At 61.1% G+C, this 18,929-nt stretch overlaps 1 protein-coding gene across 1 annotated transcript; it reads right to left on the bottom strand.

Annotated features, from left to right (window-relative positions):
• Positions 1-510: 510 nt before the first annotated feature.
• ADGRG1 (adhesion G protein-coupled receptor G1) lies at positions 511-14,474 on the bottom strand. The gene is made up of 14 exons (XM_075765292.1): positions 13,986-14,474; positions 8,201-8,288; positions 7,268-7,684; positions 6,638-6,761; positions 6,413-6,560; positions 6,200-6,328; positions 5,846-5,962; positions 5,258-5,303; positions 4,796-4,896; positions 4,597-4,712; positions 3,730-4,004; positions 2,979-3,090; positions 2,447-2,715; positions 511-1,189 (listed from the first exon to the last, which is right to left on the bottom strand). The coding sequence occupies exons 2-14, from the start codon at positions 8,238-8,240 to the stop codon at positions 1,068-1,070; spliced, it is 2,016 nt and encodes a 671-aa protein (XP_075621407.1). The 5' UTR covers positions 8,241-8,288; positions 13,986-14,474; the 3' UTR covers positions 511-1,067.
• Between the last annotated feature and the right edge of the window lie 4,455 nt (positions 14,475-18,929).

Raw genomic sequence — 18,929 nt, 5'->3', positions numbered from 1 at the left:
ATTGCCACGAGCCAGCGGGACGAAGCACCCCTTTCCCGGGCAGGTCCCCCTGCCCCGGCCAGGAGTGGGGACACGGGTGGAGGGGGATGAGCCGCCAGTGGAGTATCATCCGGAAGGGGAACTGGCGGGATGGGAGACACGGTGCTGTGCTTGCAAGGGCAGCCGCGCTCTGCCTGGCCCCTCAGCCACTGAGGGAGGTGGATTCCCATCCTGCGAACTCTCCCTCTTCAGATTCCCGTCCTGTGCTGGCCTCCCTCGTCACTGGGTAGCGATGGTCCCTGGAGACCACAGCAGCTTCCCGAGCCGTGGCATCTCCCTCCACCACCCTGACCCCTACGGCACCGGGCTGCCGGTGGGCTGCCGGCACGCCGTTACCGGTCCCAAGTCGGCAGGATGCTACAGGATGAAATGTCGGGTCCTGCCCCGGGCCTGGGACAACCCCAGCCGAGGGACGGAGCCCATCGGAGACCCCACGAACACGCCTGGCACAGAGACCCCGGTGAGCCGCGCTCCAAGCAGGAACAACTTTAATGGGCATAAGTCTGGTGTGTGGGCACGCTCAAACTTCTATGCCATCCAAAAATAGACATTCAACAAAATAACAAAAATAGATTATTTCAGCTGCTACAGGATGTTGCAGGGGCAGAGTTATTCTGTCTTCACTGAGAAAGGACCCTCTCGGTGACCACCAGCAAGGGGTGAAGATGGGGCCCTTCCCACCCATCATCCTGGCTTCAGGACATGGGAGGAGACATTTGGAGGCACTGGGGACCCTGTCCCTGCCCCGTCTGCTTTCCGCAGCCCTCGCTGCCCAGGTGAGCATCCCTCCCTCCTGCCCCAAGGATGCCAAGCCAAGGGATGTGCCGCTGCCTGACAGGACGCGGTGGGGTAGGACAATTGGGGAGAGGGCTGGCAGGGGTGAGGGGCGGCTGGCCCCGCTGCAGGTCCCTGGGCTCCCAGCAGCCCTGTGAGGCAGGTGCAGTAGCAAAGTGGACAGCATCGGTCCTTCCCATGGCTGTCCTCTGTGCGGGTAGCCCCGGCACAGCACGGCACAGCCATCACGGGGCTCAGCCGAGGTGGCTCTGGCTGCTGTTGGGTTGCAGTTTGACACTGTCAGAGCTGCTCTGCAAGTCAGGGGACTTTCTCGCCTGCACCACCATGGTCCAGTACCAGAGGAAGATGAGGAAACCTGAGGGAGGAAGTGAGAGAGGGGTGAACCCACAGAATCCCAGACTGGTCGGGGTTGGCAGGGACCTCTGGAGATCATCTCGTCCAGCCCCCTGCTAGAGCAGGATCACCCACAGCAGGTCACACAGGACGGCGTCCAGGTGGGTTTGGGATCTCTCCAGAGAAGAAGACTCCACCACCTCTCTGGGCAGCCTGTCCCAGGGCTCGGTCACCCTCAGAGGGAAGAAGTTTTTCCTCATGTTCAGATGGAACTTCCTGTGCTCCAGTTTGGGTCTGTTGCCCCTTGTCCTGTCACTGGGCACCACTGAGAAGAGTCTGGCCCCATCCTGCTGACACCCACCCTTCAGATATTGATAAGTGTTGATGAGATCCCCTCTCAGCCTTCTCTTCTCCAGACTAACCAGCCCCAGGTCTCTCAGCCTTTCCTCTTACCAGAGATGCTCCAGGCCCCTCCTCATCCTCACAGCCCTCGGCTGGACTCTCCCCAGCAGTTCCCTGTCTGTCTGGAACTGGGGAGCCCAGACCTGGACACAGAACTCCAGATGTGGCCTCACCAGGGCAGAGCAGAGGGGGAGGAGAACCTCCCTCGACCTGCTGGTCACGCTCTTCTGAATGTACCCCAGGAACCATTGGCCTTCTTGGCCACGAGGGCACACTGCTGGTCGTGGAGAGCTTGTTGTCCACCAGGACTCCCAGGTCTTTCTCTGCAGTGCTGCTTCCCAGCAGGTCAGCCCCTAACCTGTACTGGTGCCTGGGGTTATTTCTCCCCAGGTGTAGGACCCTACACTTGCCCTTGTTGAATTTCATTTGGTTCCTCTCCAGCCTGCCCAGATCTCGCTGAATGGCAGCGCAGCCTTCCAGTGTATTAGCCACTCCTCCCAGTTCTGTATCATCAGCGAATTTGCTGAGGGTGCGCTCTGTCCCTCCTCCAGGTCACTGATGAATATGTTGAACAAGACCGGACCCAGCACTGACCCTTGGGGCACACCACTAGCTACAGGCTTCCAACCAGACTCTGTGCTGCTGATCACAACCCTCTGGGCTCTGCCATTCAGCCAGTTCTCTACCCACCTCACTGTCCACTCATCCAACCCACACTGCGTAAGCTTGCCTATGAACCCCCTCTAAGAACCAACAGCAGCCGAGAGCGAGCCAGCCAGCCTGCCAGGGACGGCTCCTCTCGTACCCTGTCACCACCCCACCAATACCCCATGAAAGCCCCGGTGCCCTTTGGAGGAGCCCAGTGTCCCAGGCTTACCTTGGAGGGAGTTGATGATGGTGAAGATATAGAGGGAGACAAGGCGGAAGACACCAGAAGTGAAGGAGAAGAAGACCAGTGCCCAGGGAATGCCCAGAAGGATGCTCAGCCCAAAGAGGGCTAGGACGTGCTTGAGCTTGTGGCCTTTCTTGTTCTGCCGGAGGATCTCCCGGACCATCGCTCCCAGCATGACTGAGTTAAAGAGGAACACCAGGCTGAAGAAACCCAGGTTCATGATGTTATGGATCAGGGGGCTTGTGATCCAGCATCTGGAGGAAGGAGAAAGGGCAGAGGGTTATGCTGTGTTGTCCCACAGGGACAAAGTTGGAGGGGTTGGGGGAAGCATAAAGGTGTGGTGCAAAGCCAGCACCCAGCTCAGTTAAACAGGGAGGGGGGATCCCCCACCACCACCCTGCACAAAGCCCCAGAAAGCTACAGGTGGGCTAAGGAAAGCCTGTAGGACACGCTGAAGGTTTAGTCAGTTGACTTTATCTAAGACCAGGAACAAGGCAACCCATTACCCATGACTTACATGGTTGCGTTGGTGTATTTGCCACCAACAGATTCGTAGACAGGAATGGAGAAGGGGCCATAGTTTGTCCAGCTAGCCAGGAAGATCAGCATCACGCAGAAGAAGGGGAGTCCTGGGTGTCAAGAACAGTGTGAAGTGGCTGCCCTAGTCCCTGGCCCTCGGGCCTTTTGGAAGGAGTTGTTGCCCCTTTCTCCCCGTACAGAGCGCAAACCAACATCCTCCTTCCCAAGGGTGAATGTAACAAGGACGCCTGGTGTAAGCCCTGGCTTGGGAGCAAGCTGTGCTGCACCAACCCCAGCCAGGGATCTCCCAGGGCCATGGAATTTTAGGCCACAAAAGATCATGAGATCTTCCTACCACGGCCTCCTGCCCAAAGCAGGGCAGAGATGCGTGGGTGCTTCCTGCATCAAGCCCATCTCTCTGGGCTGTCCTGGATGATTCTTTCAGAAAGAGAGGATCCCATTACTATTTAAAGACCCCAAGCAGTGGCTCTCACATGCCTTCCTTGCTGTGTGACCCCCCAGGGTGACCCACCCTTGCTCTAGCACCAGCTTCTGCTCTCAGCCACCAAGTCTCCTTCTCTACTGAGTCTCTTGACAGAGACCCGTCTTCTCTCAGGCATCTGCTCCCCCACAGCTGTGTCTCCTCTATCCCCATCTAGGCACTGTAGATGGTGGGACAGACCTGCCCAGGTGCCCCTCCACCCCCGTTGCCCATGTCCTCAGGGCATCCCTGCCTGCCCCATGCTCACCCCAGCCCACCAGGCAGAGCTTGCGGAGGAAGTGGTCATGGTACGCGTTGAAGACTTCAATCACAAGCCGGTAGAGGTTGTAGCCCTCGATGCCCATCCAGGTGAGGCAGCTCAGGAGGGAGAAGTGCAGGAACAGCCCCCCGGCTCTGCAGACTGCCTCGCTGCTGATGGAAGCCAAGTGCTCGGAGATGAGGAAGGTGATGTCCAGGAGGAAGATGGCAGCCAGCAGGTTCATGTGGATGTGCATGCTTGTGATCTGGTCTCGCTGCTTGCTTCTGGAGAAGTGAGAGGGAGACGACCTCACCACCATGCCTGGCCAGCATCCTCAGTGTCCCACAACACAGCTCCAGCTGGGGCAACTCACCCCAGCCAGAAGAGCCAGGAGACCCTCTGGTGATGTGAGGAGCTGAGAGCCTAACCCCGTGGGTGGGACCACCCCTTACACGTGCAAATTCAGGTCTGCAGTTGACCCTCCATTTCAGGTCTAGGCCATGGAGGTTAGGGAGAGACATCATTTCAGCTCTGAATCATCCACGTAGGATCAGTGACATGACTCAGGAGAAGACACACATGTTCTTCACCAGGCCCTTGAAAAGATCTTTGCAGGCTTCTGCTTGCCAGACCCATGACGAACAAGCTGATTTTCCAAAAATCATTAAAAACAGCCAATGCTTTCAAGTGCCCTGTGGGAGACCTGACCAGGGGGGTGGTTTCTGGAGAGGAGAACTCTGCTTTCTTCAAGCATGGGTCCTTCATTGCGCTTCTAGCTAGATCACTAACTGCATTTGGAGAGCTTGCACCCACCCAGGTGTAGTGGCAATGGACAGGATGCAGACAGGGAGCATGGGGTCACCTGTCAGACCATACCTGAAGTAGAGGAAGAAGATGGTGCAAATGGATGCCACAGCGGAGATCAGACAGCCGATGTAGGTTATGATACTCAGGTAATCCCTGTGTATGTAGGCGATCTCCGGGGAGGATACCTGAGGAGAAGGAGGAATGAGACATGGTGAGGAAGAACAGCTGGTGGGAACGATGTAGAGAGCTGTGGGAAGGCACTACCCACCATCAGCACAGCAAAGTAGGTGAGATGGTTGCATCTGCAGTCCGTCTGGCTGTGCCCCGTCACTGTTGTACAACCAGAGCTGTCCCAGCTCCCAGAGCTGGCTGCTCAAGAGAAAGAAAAAGCATCTGGTGAGCAGCAGGAATATCTGCTTTGGGTTTGTGGATCTTCAGGGCAAGGTGTCCATGGCAGGGGGGAGGACAAAAGTGAGGATCCCAGTCTGTCCCAGGCCAAGCACACACACTCAGATAGCACCCTCAGCATCAGGACTCATCCCTAGGGAAGGAGAAAGCTCCTGGGTTAGCTATGGAGCAAAAAACCTGAAATCAACCCCATGGGAAAGGTTTATGGAGCTGGAGCAAGGAATGGAGCTGCAGAGCAACTTTTACCCCTACCAGCCTGTGGCACTCTGCAAAAAGAGCAAAGGCAGCGCCTGGCTTCACATTCCAGTGCAGGAGCACTCACCGGTGGTGTCCTCCAGCCAGAAGACGCACAGCGAGGTCACGTTCCTCTGCAACAAGAAAACCACGGGCCCTGATCAGGATGCAGCTGGGGGCTTGTTGCCTGGCCAGCACATTTGATAGAGGAGAACATGGGGCAGGAGGTGAGATGGTCTTAGGAGACAAACCACCCCATATCATGGGAGGGGGCTCCAGGCAGAGACCCTTCTCTCGGCAGCTCGTGGAGCAGATACTTCCTCCCAGGTCCCCTTTTTCAAACAAGGGGTTCAGCTTTGAGCAGGCACCTGACAGGCCCGTGAACGAGCCAAGGGACCATTAACCCAAAGTGTCCCCTAGCCCTGGAGATTGTGCTGGAGGCAACACATCTACAAAGCAGCATCTCCTGGACAGCAGCAGGCAGTGCCACCACCAGTGCACACGGTGAAGCTGCCATCGTCATACAGCCCCAGGAGATGTAGCAGACTCCGTACAGGCAGGCCAAGGGCATGGACCTGCTGGACTGTGACCGCTCTCTAAGCTAGCAGGGCCTGACCCCTCCTTGCCCCTCCATTCCTGGTGGGATCAGGTTCAACGAGGCTGTTTCCCCACCTACCGGCAGCTGGTTGTGGAAGAAAGTGAGAACAACTGGGTCAAAGAGGTTGGCCACCACCGTGTCCACCAAGGAGATGCCAACCACCTTGTCACCCAAGACATGGCTGCTGTTTTCATCCTGTTGAAGAAGAAAAGGCAGTGGTGGCATGGGAAGGAAGAGCTGCTAGGTGTGAAGTGGGTGAGAGTCCCCAAGAAGGAGGTCCCTCTTTCCCCATCAAGCTTCTAGCTCATCTTTGAAGCATCTTCTCTGAGCGAGCACTGGCACCCTGGTCTGGGCATCATCCCTCCTGCCCTGTATGACTGGAGCCCCCAGTACGGCGGGGACACCCCACCATGCCGCGCGCATGGGTGTTACCTGGAACATGGTCTGGCTGTTGATGTCCATGACGAGCACCCTGTGCTCCACCACCTCCTCCCTCTCCTTTGCCATCACAAACAGGCTGCTTGGCAGGTCCACCATGAACCCATGGACCTCTCCGCCCTCCTGCAAGGAGAGACTTGTCAGGAGAGCGGTTGGGAGGGAATGCCAGTGGGCCAAGACCACCAGGACAGGCTGCCCGAGACCCACCTCTCTTTGGGAAGCAAAGGCCAGGTGCCGAGGAGCCTGAGTGGGCTGGACCCTCAGGACGGTTGCATGCACCGTGGCCTTCCCAAAGGTCTGGTTCTGCCCTTCGAGCTCCACCTTGGCCAGCGCCTTCTCCAGCTCCCCGAGTTTGCTGTCGGAGAAGGGGCGCGGTGAGCGGGATGGGCACTGCATCAGCGGCAGCGGGAACGGCACAAGCCGGGAACTCACCGCCGAAGCATCCGCTGCTCCGTGGCTCCCGCGGCTGGCGCTGGGGGTTGGGCGATGAGGCTGTCCAAGGCGGTGAGCTGCTCCTCCACGTCTTGTTCCCAGACGGGCATGCTCTCTGGAGAGACTGATGGGCGCACAGAAGGAAATGCCATGAAACACATGGGCAGAGCCGGCTTCCCCATGCCCTGAACCAACCAAGCACAGCACTGGTGGGAGCAGAAAGCAGAGGGCTTCAAGGTGACCCCAAGCCCGGGGAGCTGATGGAGACCCCAACCCAGGGGGGTGCTTCTGCCGCCCAGAGCTCAGCTCCCACTGAGGCCACTGGGAGCAGGCTAGGTGCCTAGCAGTGCAGGTGGGACCCTCAGAGACCCCTGCAAAGCCCACGATTTCCCAGGATTTTAGGGGAAAAACACTTTTGAAAATCTCCATCTTCATCTTTAGGGAGCCTGGGTACCGGGCCTGCCTCTGGGCTGCTTCAAGCAAACCTACGTCCCCTTCTGTCACCCTTCAGCTGTGTCTTCACACCATCACGCTGTACCATATACTGGGACACCACCAATGCTCTGCTGATGGCTAGAATGAGCTGGGGATGAAACGAACACTTTATTTCATTACAATAATTGCCTTTACCTGGTAAGGAGTATTCCGATGCACTGTCAAGGGAGGTGTTGTTCCCACCCTTTAAGATGTAGGACACATTGAAGATGGAGGTGGTTCCTTCAGTCTTGTGACTCTCCTTCCCCCGGGTGATGCTGCTGGATGTTTCCCTAGGCAGGGGGAACCTCTGCTTCCCGTACACCAGCCTCAGGGTCCTGTTGGCCTTGAACCAGTAGATGCAGAAGCGGTACCTGCCCAAAGCGGGGGGCAAGCTGTACTTGTAGTAAGAGTTTCTCCTGCCTGGTGAAAAGGGCCATTGTATTATCAGCGCCTGGGCCGTGTTCTTGATGGTGGCACGGCCATGCTCGTAGATGATGGAGCTGTTCTCGGTCTGGTTTCGGTCACCACAGAAACGGAAGTCCTCTTCCTGGTGGCTGCTGGCTCCCACCACTGCATTGCACAAGCGCACAGAGACACCGGTTCAGCTGGAGGGGCCACCCCGGACAAACTCCGCGCCCGCGCGGCAGCCGTCGCACATGGCACACTGCGTGACAAACTCGACCCTGTCCTGGATGGGCTGCATGACCTTGGCCACCTCCCCAACGTCCCCGTGGCCATGCTGGGAGGGTTTGCCAGGGAGCCGAGGCTGCTGGGCAGCAGGACTTCCCACCTCTTGGTGCCACCCTCTCCCAGATGCCACCACCTGCATCGGCAGAGACTGACGGAGGAGCTCTCTGTCCCCAGAAGGGACAGATGGAGAGCACCTGCTTTCTCTGGAGAGGACACATCCTGCCCTGGAGACCTCGCCAGAGGCACATCAGCCCATGAGACATTTTGTCTCTGTGGAAGCCACGGCTGCAAATACCCCTTGGTGCCACCCGGCCAGTTTTTGGGGGCTGCCAATTACTTCCAGCAGCCCAAACCTGGCCCACCCGCTGGGGGCAGGACGCGGTTGGAGCAGCCTACCTTGGAGGGGGGAAAGAAGGAGCAGAAGAAGGACCCTCATCCCAGGCAGCTCTCTGCTTTGGCTTGGCCTCTGAGGAGAAAGCAGAGCCTGGAAGGGTACAAAGGAAAGGGACCACATGAGTATTTGGGGGGCAGGGGTATCACCCGCACTATTGGGTCAGGGGATGGAGAGCAAAGGCTGTGCTGGTGGGACACCAGCCCGTGTCACGCCCATCTCCCTGGTGCCTCTGCCACCAGGAGGAGCCACGAGCACCGGGCATCCCGCCCGGCCGTGGGCTGGAAGGACCAGGAGGCTGGCAGCCGGGTCCCCGGGCTCTCGGCACGCAGAGGGTGCCCCGCCGCCCGGGCACAGGTGTCAGCTCCAACGGCTCAGCACAGGAGTGGTTCCCTCTTCCGCTCCCTGCTTCACATCTCGATTCAGGTCTTGGCTTCTTATCGCAAGCATTAGGAACAGAAGGAAACGGTGGTTTCCTAATTTGCCTGCCCTAAAATTATTTTCTTGGGTGCTTTTGGCTCCTGCAGATTAGCTGGGGAGCTCCGCATATTTGCAAAACACTCCATCATTCCAGCCCAGCAGAAACGGGCTCTGCCAGGTTCACCCTGGCGATGCTGACACAGCAACCGCAGCTGCCAAAACCCCTTCTGCCCCTCACGACCAGCTGGGCAACATCCTCCGCATCCCCTTTCCCCATCCCTTCACCCTGCATTCTGCTCCGCCACCCTTTTCTTTGTCTTTCTGCACAGCCGGCGCTCCTGTGACCTGCACCCTGGGCCAGCGCTCACCACGCTCAGGTGCTACCACACCCATGTGCTCCACCCAGCCACAACCTTCGCACCCGCAGCCCTTTCCATCGCGCTTTCTGCCTTCCCCACGCCACAAACTGCATCTCTGGTGCTGCTTCGAGCTTCGCCTCCTCCTCGCCCTGCTCTCACCCCAGCGATGTGTCGAGCCTGGCGGGACCCCATCCTGCCAGGGTCCGGCGACCAGCAGGAGCCCCCCCAGGGTGGGACAGCATCGCTGGGGGGCTGCCGGACCAGCCGGCAGAGCTGAACACTTGCCAATACCCAAAGCCAAGCCGGCACCCGGTTTGGCACCGCTGCATCCCACTCCCGTGCCGCCCTCAAAGCGTCCCCCTTGAAACCCACCAAGTGGCCGAATCCTGTTTCGCGTGCTGCAAACGGGTGCCGGGGCACCCACCAGCATCACCTGCAAAGGCTCGTGAGCTCTCCCAAGCCCCCCAGGGCTGTCAGATGGGAAGGCTGGGGAAAAGCGCTTGCCTGAGAACTCAGCGTCCCCGTTGGCAGGTATCTCTCACCAGCACAGAATTTCTCCCGGAGGTTTCTCCGGCCAGCGCATCCTGTGCCATTGCATCACCACGGGCGCAGCCCGCTGGCCGCCCCTCCCCATCTGCTTCTTGCAGCAGTTTATCACCGGCAGACGGGGGCTTCGGGTTGTTAACTAACCTGCTGCAATGGGTATAACTGATTGTGGTGCTAACGAAGTTCCCCAGTGCGGGCTGGGAAGGTACAGCACAGGCACGACTCGGCAGCAGTAGCTGGATATGGACGGAGCTGGCGTCCCCGTGCCTTGCCGCACACTTGGGAATCATGGACGTGAATCCAAAAAGCACGGCTCCGGGGTGGCAAAACGCTGGTGGTGATGGGAAACACCTGGATCGCTCAAAAGCAACGAAGTGGCACCTGAATGCCAACTGTGGCGTGATGGCACAGAGCCAGCATGCCGGGAAAGCATCCCCTCCAGATGGGGAATGCTGAATCCCAGCAAGGCTTCAGCCCATCCCACTGCACTGGCTCCACTGGGATTGTACCGGGGTGGTCGGAGGACAGGATCAGCCCCTTTCAGCCGTTACTCAGCCGGGACCAGAAATCCCTGCGGGGATGTGGGTGGGGGAGCTGGTATTTCCCCTCCAAGCCCTATATGGTCCCGCTCGCCCCGACGCCGATTGCTGTTTCCTGAGCCGAACAATAGCAAGAGAAAATCCCCTGAAAATGGTTTCGCAGCGGGAAAACGTGGTTCCCATCCGTGCCGGCGATAAGCAGCACCGGAGGGAGCCGGATGTGCCGAGTCCACGCTGGGGCTGGATTCTGCCCTGTCATCTTCCCATGCTTGAGCGGCAGCCGGGACACACGGCATCACCGTCCCTGGGTACCCATGGCGATGCCGCGCATCCTGCTGCCACTAGGGCATCTCCCCAGTGTCACCCATCTTCAAAAGCCCTGCGCTATCGTGGTGACCGAGCAGAGACCTCCTTTGGCAACAATCCTACCTCCTCTTCATCATCCCCGGGGCAGGATGGCTTTACCCACTGCCTCAGCCAGAGCCCGGGGGCTGAGCTCCTCCAAGAACAACAACAGAGAAAAACTCTTGATTTGGCCCCAAAATCAGCCAGATCACGTAAAAAGAGGTGGCGGGCACACCACCAGGGCTACATCGTCTGGACCAGGCTCCCTTGCCGCTGGCACAGAGGGAGGCTCAGCCCCGGGCATCACATTGTATCCTCCCATCGCCATTAAAAGAACACGCTGGTCTCGGAAAGAAAAGCCGAGGAATAATGTTGTGGTCTCTAAACCAGGAAGCAACTGGGGAAAAGACCAAACCAAAACAAAAAAACAACCCACAAAACAAAGAGCCTGGTGTTTAGTACCACCTTGCTGCTCTCTGGCTGACTTGGCAGCAGGTATTTAAGCTTTTGGAGGTGGCACGTGACTTTTGGACGTGACGTTTTTCCCAAGGAGAAGGGAAGATTCTCTGACGTCTGAAACAAACACTGGAAACAGGGAGATTCAGGAGCTTTTATCTCTGTTTTCCTTCCAGGTCCGTTAGGAAAATACACTGACGCTCTGTTCCTCGAGATGCTACCAAGTCTGCAGCTCGTCACCCACAGCCTGTTACCCAGGCAAGGACTCACAAACCGGATGGGGAAACTGAGGCACGGAGCGGCAAGCCAGGATGGGCTCCCCGCGATGCAGAACAGCTTTGCCCACCCAGCCCCCATCGTAGGCACTGCAGACCACGCGCCCTGGGGCTGAAGCTGCCCGAGGGGCCGGGTACGCCAGTGCGGATCCTCCGTGGGTCACCCGGTGCCCCAGCGTCAGTCACCCCGGTGCTTCACAAAGTGCCCTTGTCCCTGGCCAGCGGCCCATGCGCGCAGGGGCCAGCCCGCACGTTATTCACGGCATCGGCATGCGAGCCTTTCCCGTCACCGGTGGGCAGCAGGGTCCGACCCGGCGTGGTTGTTAATGCCCGAGGAGCTGAGCGGCAGCTGCACCGTGCCGGCAGCCAGGCTGTGCCAAGCCCGTGCCGCGAGATCGGCTTTTCCCGGGCTGTGGGGTTGCACACAACACCCAGCACCCACAAGCTGAGTCTTGCCAACAGGACAAAACCAAAACCCGATAAAGATTCCCACGGGAGCGGCACAGCTCTCTGCCAGATCCATCCTTCGCCAGATCCAACCTTCCCTTCCCGAGCAGGCGCGGGGAGAGCCGAGGGGGGGCTGGCACAGGCAGACCGCCTGTGTCTGAGGCTCTCAAGATGGAGGTTTTGCTTAAAGCTGGGTTGTAACCTTCAAAATTTTAAAAAAATTTGCACGTACTAAAAACCACCACAGGCAGAAATATCGCAGCAAGCCAGACGAGCTTTTTGTCCGGCGCCGGGCAGCATGGCTCCCGGGTGGGTGGCACGCTCAGCCTGCAGCTTCGGCAGGGGCTGCAGATGGTCTGCGAAGGGCCAGGTACGCCTGCGGTGAATTGAGGGCTGCGAGAAATGGGAAGGAAGTGGTGCAGGTTGTCCTCCCCCGCCATCCCGCACCACGTCGCCGGCCTCAGCAAGTACCGATAGCCGTCCTTACGGCACACTCCCACCACTCAAACCCCTTGGCCTCCTCCTGTGGGTCGGCTTGGACCTTCCCTCCCCCCAACCACCCCCCTGGGTTTTAGATGGCTCCCAAAACACCCCGTCCCCTCCCAGTCTTGTCGGCCTCCACACGAGCGGGGTCCCCATCTCCTGCCCGTGCCGCGGGTGCTGGGGAAGAGAGGTACAGGGCGGTGCAGAGCAGCCCAGGACCACCCCAAATCAGGCTCCCAGGCATTTGCCACGGGAACCAGCCAACCTGGAGCCTGGTGAGGGTGAACCCGGTCCCGCGGGCTTTTGCAGCTGCAGAAAAGTCGAGCGCAGCCGGGGTGAAGGCTGTGGCGCCCGAGGAGCCAGGTAAGAGGCCACAGGTCCCCCCCAGATCCCTGCCAGATCCCCCCAGATCCCAGCTGTTGGCAAGCTGATGGGAAAGGAGTTGGCGGGTTGGAGCCCTCCCGAAAAACAGGCGCTGGCAGGCTGTTGCTCAGCTGGTACCACACGGGTGCTGGCACGCTGGGAGCCACCCAGCCCGCTGTCCGCAAACCCGCAGCACTGCGTCCCTCCGACACCCACGGGTGCCCACCGCAAGATGCGGGGATGGCCAGCGCTGGAGGTCCCCGTCCTGGCAGCACGCAGTTGCTTGCAAACCTGTTGCTCTGCGAATAGCAGCCCCCGGGCTGCAGGATTAAGAGCTGGACTGCACCCAAGTATGCAGCGTTTTTAGGCCTTGGCTTCATTCACGTGGGAGCTGCACACCCAGCAAGGGGCACGGCAAAACCCACGGTGGCTGCGGTCCTGGGCTCAAAGGATTTGCCCCCCCCCCCAAAAACGCTCCCGGCTCCCCACTGGTGGTGTAGCTTGCAGGGGGGTTACTGCAGACCGTGAAACGAGTTTTGGCTGCCTTCCCTCCTCAACAGCCATTCGGACTTGCTGCCAGGAGGTTATTCCAGGAGACTTCATTTCAGTTCTCCAGCTGGCCTCGCTGGGTTTTACCGGTCCCTCCACCGGGGCGGTTCAGGCAGCGTGCGGGCAAGGAGCACCCGGAGCGTCCCGCATCCCGCAGCGTCCCGCATCCCGCAGCGGCGTGCCGGGACTGGCAGCGGCAAGCTGAGATGTTGCAGGAGGAATCCCCCCAAGAGGCATTTTGGGGGAGGGAGATCACCCTGTCGAGACACGCCGGCAGTCCCACGGGGAAGCTGCACCCTCCGCCAGCAGGGAGGAGGAGGAATGGGGCGCGCTGGTGGTTCCCCCGCGGTGGGAAGCGGCGGCCGCACGCAGGGCCCGGCACGGTGACAGGGACTTGGCGGGGCTCAGCTGTGCCGCTGCCAGCAGCCCGGAGCAGCCGGTCCCCGACGGCTCGGGGGGCTTTGTGGCTCTGCGGCCCCGGAACTCAGCCTGGCTCCGGGGCAGAGGCGAGGGGCGGCGGGGCCAGGCGAGGGTGAGCCCCACGTAGCGGGGACGGAGGCTTCGCCAGCCAACTCGGGCCTTGGCCGCGAGCAGAGACCCCCGGCACTGCCCAGACCCAGGCGTCGCACCCACCGCCCGGGCGCAGGGAGGCAAAATGTCCCCGGACCTACGGGAGCAGGGTGCACCCCAAAGCCTGCCGTGCAGCACCCCTTAGCTTCAGGCGGACGACGGAGCGCCCCGGGGTGCTGCCCAGCGCCACCAGTCCCAGCCAGGCAGAGCCCCCGGGCGCTGGGCTGGCCCCGGGGACCGACGGATGCCCGGGGCCGTGGCGGGCCCTGGCCGGGGGCACCGCTCGCCCCCGCGCCCCGTGGGTGCCTCCTGCACCGAGGACCCGCACCATCCCCTCCCAGTACCCCCAGTAAGGGCGTGCCAGGCAGCGCCCCTCACCGCCGCCTTTGGGCCCCGAAACCAGACACCGGACCCCCAGCTCCCCCGCCCGGCCCCTACCTGTGCACGGCTCGGGCTGGGCGCGCTGCCTCGGCTCGGCTCCGCTCGGCACGGTTCGGCTCGGCTCGGCTCCGCTCGGCACCTTGAGCTCGGCTCGACACCTTGCGGCTGGGCTGGGCTGGGCTCGGCTCGGCTCGGCGCGGCTCTGCCGAGCTCGGCACCTTGCAGCCCAGCCTTGCTCGGCTCGGCTCGACTTCGGCGCAGCCGGACCCACGGCCCCGCCCCGGGCAGGCGGTGACTCAGCGGGGCGGGACTGGGGCGGGTCGCGCCGCACCGACCCCTGCGAGACCCTCCGGGATCGCTGCGGGGGCCGCGGGGCCACCAACCCGCCCCCGGTCACGGCACCTGCCCGGCTCTGGCCAGCACAGCCCGGCTCGGCTCGGCTCAGCCCGGCTCTGCCTGGGAGCACCGGGCTGCTTCACCCCGCCCGGCCGGGACCGGCACCAGGACCGGGACAGGGACAGGGACCGGGACCAGGACGGGGCTGGGGGACCAGGGCAGCCGGGAGCCCCGGGCGCCCCATCCCGCCGACCTTCAGCTCCGGGCTGGCGGGCAGCCAGCGGGGGGAAGGAGCTGGGCGGCTGGCAGGCTGCACGCCCGACTGCGACCGGGATTAAAAAATAACAATTAATGGGAAAGCAGCCGGGACGGAGTGTCCCTGCGAACCCTGTCCCGCTCCCCGCAGGAAGCGAGGGAGGCGAGAAGCAGGGCAAGGAGCCCAGGCCCCGAAGCGGAGGGAGCTGGGACGGGGTCCCCCATGGCACGTCCCGGGAGGAGATGGGCCGGGATGCGGGGTGCGGAGCCCAGATGCAACTCCCCGGCCAGGGCATGCGGCTCCCACCACCCGTGCTGAGGCCTGAGACGGGCACCCTGCCCCTCGCCCTCGGGACCCCACAGCGGCGGTGGGAGCTGAGGCTGGAAGTGTCGTGGCAGCGATGGGCGCTGCAGGAGCGGACAAAGCCGCTGCCAAGCGGTGCCCACATCCAGCCAGCCGTGCCAGCCCTTTGTGTGCCCTGAAAAGCAGCCAGGCGGGAGAAAACTGGGCTGCCAGGAGCCGGAGGGAGGAGGGCGGGCGGGGAGGGCTCCGGGAAGTGCCCTGGGTAAATAGTTGCTCTTACAGATATTTTCAATGGCTTGAATGAGACTTTTCTTTCTGCTGGGGGAAGGGTGGAAACAACCTCCCGCTCCGGCAGGGCAGGTGATGGAGTTAAAAGGCGGCCGCAGCACCGGAGGCGCCATGGCTGTGCTGGGACCGCTGGGGTGGGGGTCGTCCTACATGCTCGCATGGCCCCCCAGCTTGGTTTAATTTCCAGCTCCAAGCCCTGAATTTCCCCGGCTCCCACGGGAAGCGGCTCACATGGGAACCAGCTCACGCGGCCTCACGCGGCCAGACCGTGGCTAACATGGCCGCCTTTGAAGCCCAACCATCCCCGCACCACAGGGAGTGGGGCCGGCTCCAAAACAAATGCTCATGGCAGCCGGAGCCGCGGGAGTATCGCAGTGAGCCAAGCCTCCCGCTGCGGGTCATCGCAACCGGCTCCTTCGGGAAACGCCATAAATCCGCCTCCCGGGAATAACGCTGCTAAACCCAGGGGCGGCTCCTGCAGGATCGGGCCCTCCTGGAGCGGGGTATCAGGTGCGGACCCCGCGTCCCAGTGAGGACAGGACATTTTAGGCCATCTTTTTGCTGCTGTTTATGGAACAAAGAGCCTTTTGTCCGCGCTTGATGTTATCAGGAGTTATTTTTAGGTGGATGTCTGCACTTGTTGATGTTATCGGGATTATCCGTAAGTCGGCAGGCCGTGCTGCTGTCTTCAAAGGCACTGGCTGAGCGCGAGAGGGAGGAAATCCTTGTGTTGTCCCTTGCGAGGGACATTTGCCCTTGGGCTCGGGCCAGCGGCACTCACTCAGCCTGATACGGGTTTATTGCTAAGCTGGGGAGTTCCTCAAAGCCCTAAAAGTTCCTCAAAGCTGTAAAGTTCCTCAAAACCCTAAAAGCTCCTCAAAACCCTAAAAGCCCTACAAGTTCCTAAAAGCCCTTAAAGTTCCTCAAAACCCTCAAAGCTCCTAAAAGCCCTAAAACTTCCTAAAAGCTCTGCGAGGCCCCGGTGCTGGCAGCGGGTGAGCGGGAGCGTACCCGGGGAGTGCGGCGGTGTGGCCACGGGACGGGCAGGCTCTGGCAGGCTCCGGCAGGTACGGGCAGAGGCCCCCCGGCACCATCGGCAGCCGAGGGCGAGCCGGTGAGCGCCAGCCCCGCTGCCAAGCGGTGACAGTCCCAGCCCAGGGTGCCCCCAAAAAAGCCTCTTGGGAGACCACGGTGCTCCCAGGGGAGGTGGGACCGTGAGCGGGGCTTGGCCCAGCTCCAGTGGGTGGGGAGGAAGGTGACGATGAGGATGATGAAGCAGACGAGTGCTGGTGGGAGGGGCTGCCCGGAAGGTTCCCCATCCAAATCCAGTGAGCGATGCCGGGGCAGCCTTGGGAGCCTCAGAGGATGGTGATCCCAGGGGAGCCCAAGGAAGTTCCACGGCTGCCTGGAGCGGCTGCGGGTGGTCCCGCTCCCCCATCGCTGCCACTCCACCTCCCTCAGCCTTGCTCCCAAAAATACATCAAACGGGGAGGCGGGTCCCCCCCACCCCACGTCAGGGGTTCTCCATCGGGCAGTAACGATCACGGCAACTCACCGCGTGCCAGGGCTGTAAAACCCAACCGTAGGGAAAGCAATAAACCCAGCTTATTTGTTCGGGCTCGGCTTTGCAAATAAACCCACGATGATGTCAGGGAAGTCCGGGGGAAACTGGTTCCCCGGGGTGTTTGCAGGAGCAGCGGGTGAGGATGCTCCTGCGGGATGTAGGAAACAGGCTCGTCTGCTCCCTGGCAGCCAAGTCCCAAAGGCGGATCCCAAAACGGAGCTGAGGTCTGCCCCCAACCTCCCATTTCCAAATGGATTTAGTCTCTTCCCTGGCTGCTTGCTTCCCCAAAATCTGGAAAATTTGCAATATTTCCAGAGCTTTGCCCCTGGGGCTGGGGCTGGCACCGGAGCCTGAAGGCACCGTGGGGACACCAAGCTGCCTTTCCTGGGGAAAAAAAGGGCAGCACAACCCCCCCGGCAGCTCAGCACCAGCCTCCTGCCCGATAAGGCGTCGGGAAAGGTAAATAGGATTATTTCTCCTTGGAGAGGTCAGATGGGCCAGTGCCCCCTTCTCCCGCCCGCGGTGCCCCGGGGCTGGGCGGCACTGGGGGTGGTGGGAGGTGGGATCCCACCCTGCGCTCCCAGGGGACCTCGGGGAGTATTTTGACCCCGCTCCTGGCGTGGCAGAGTGGGAAAAGTGCCTTTCCTGCCGCCAGTCACCAGCAATGGGCTCAGCTCCCCGTGGACCACCGTGTCCCACCGATTCGCAACAACTGGCTCAGCTCCCTGGGGACCACCGTGCCCCACGGGTGCTGTGTTTCCACCGCGCCCCACGGGTGCTGTGTTCCCACTGCCAGAAGGCAACCGACCAAGTGATCGTTTTCCAAGCATGGCCGGATACCGGAACAGGTTTTATTCATGCGTGACTCACGCCGCGAACCCCGAAATCTCGAGATGGGGAAGAAGGGGCACAGAAAGCGCATCCTGAGAGCAACCGGGGAGATGGAGCCACCGCAGCCGGGATGTGACTCTCCCATGGTGGGGCTCATGGGGGACAAGGCGGGTGCTTGGCACCTCACCAAACCCCCAGGCTTCTTATTCAATGGCTGAAGTCAGCTGCCGGAGTGGTGAGACATGCACAGCTCATCGCCACGCGGCAGGAGTGTGCCTGTGAGCTGGGGACACCGCAGCGCCCGGCAGGCTGGAAGGCAGGACGCACGGCTCCGGCGTGGATGGGCTTTTGTCCTCGCTGCCGGCGGGAGCGATGGAAACTCGGCTTTGTGCATGGAACAAAGAACAAGAGCCAGCGGCTTCCTTCGCCGCCCAGAACCAGGCCCCGGGAAGCAGCCAGAAAGGGAAACACTGCTCGGGAGAGTGGCACAGGAAGGCAGAGACGGGCACGTGTCACCCCGTGAGGCTGCCCGGGGATGTCCCCTGCCACCGGACCAGAAACTGGCAGCACCAGCAAATGGCGCCTCGCTGGCTCACCCTGCGAGCTGCGGGCATGGGGACAGCGGGGACCCCGCTGCCACCACAGGTGGATTTGCGGCCATGCCAGCAACGCCGTGCTGTGATGCTGCTCTGCGTCCTGGCAGGGAGAGCGGGTTGCGCAGCTCCAAAATCTCCAGCACTGGGAAAGGCAAAAGCGTGGGTGCGTTTCAGGTTAAGGGATGCACTGGGCGCTAAGGGCTGACTCACTGCCACCAACCGATGGCTTTAGTCCCCGCAATTTGTCCTCACTATTTATTTCCCACAAGCTGAACTGCTTAAACCCCAGTAAAGTGTTTGGTTGCGTTGGGGAGCTCTGCTCGGGGTCTGCCTTCCTCAGGGAGAGCAGGAGGAAAGCCGAGTTGTCCGTTCAATTACTCGCTTCCCACCCTCTCCTCCGCTCCGGCATGTCCGCCCGATGATAAGCTGAAGCCCTGCTCGCCCGTCTGCCTGCCGACCCGGTGGTCTCCATCCCCGCGCTGGCTTTGGGGTGAGCAGGAGGGCTTTTGGTGGGGTGCTGTCGTGGGTGAAAAGCCGGGGTCAGGGGGGTTCGGGGGTGCCACGGCCTTACAGCCCCGCTCACCAGCCTGCAGCCGTGCCGGCACCAAATGGGTTGGGGGGGATGCAGCCAGGGAGATCCCACTTCTGCCTGTCCCATGTCTGGTGGCAGCTCCCTGAGGGGGCTTGGATGTCCCCTCCCAGCTGTCACGGGGCTGCTCCGCACCGCTAACCAGTACCACTAACCAGCACTGCTAACTGCCACCACGAACCGACACTGCTAACCAGTACCACTAACCGGCACTGCTAACCAGTACCACTAACCGGCA

This window comes from Balearica regulorum, chromosome 13, assembly GCF_011004875.1.
Source record: "Balearica regulorum gibbericeps isolate bBalReg1 chromosome 13, bBalReg1.pri, whole genome shotgun sequence".
In the NCBI taxonomy this organism is placed as follows: domain Eukaryota; kingdom Metazoa; phylum Chordata; class Aves; order Gruiformes; family Gruidae; genus Balearica; species Balearica regulorum.
This window is presented reverse-complemented; position numbering and strand designations above follow the sequence as displayed.

Coding starts and splice junctions, on each gene's coding strand:
- ADGRG1 (XM_075765292.1), bottom strand. CDS start 8,240: ATGAGGGTCCTTCTTCTGCTCCTTCTTTCCCCCCTCCAAG. Junction 6,762..7,267: donor ATCGGAATACTCCTTACCAG/GTAAAGGCAATT, acceptor TGCGCCCATCAG/TCTCTCCAGAGAGCATGCCC. Junction 1,190..2,446: donor CATCATCAACTCCCTCCAAG/GTAAGCCTGGGA, acceptor TTCCTCCCTCAG/GTTTCCTCATCTTCCTCTGG.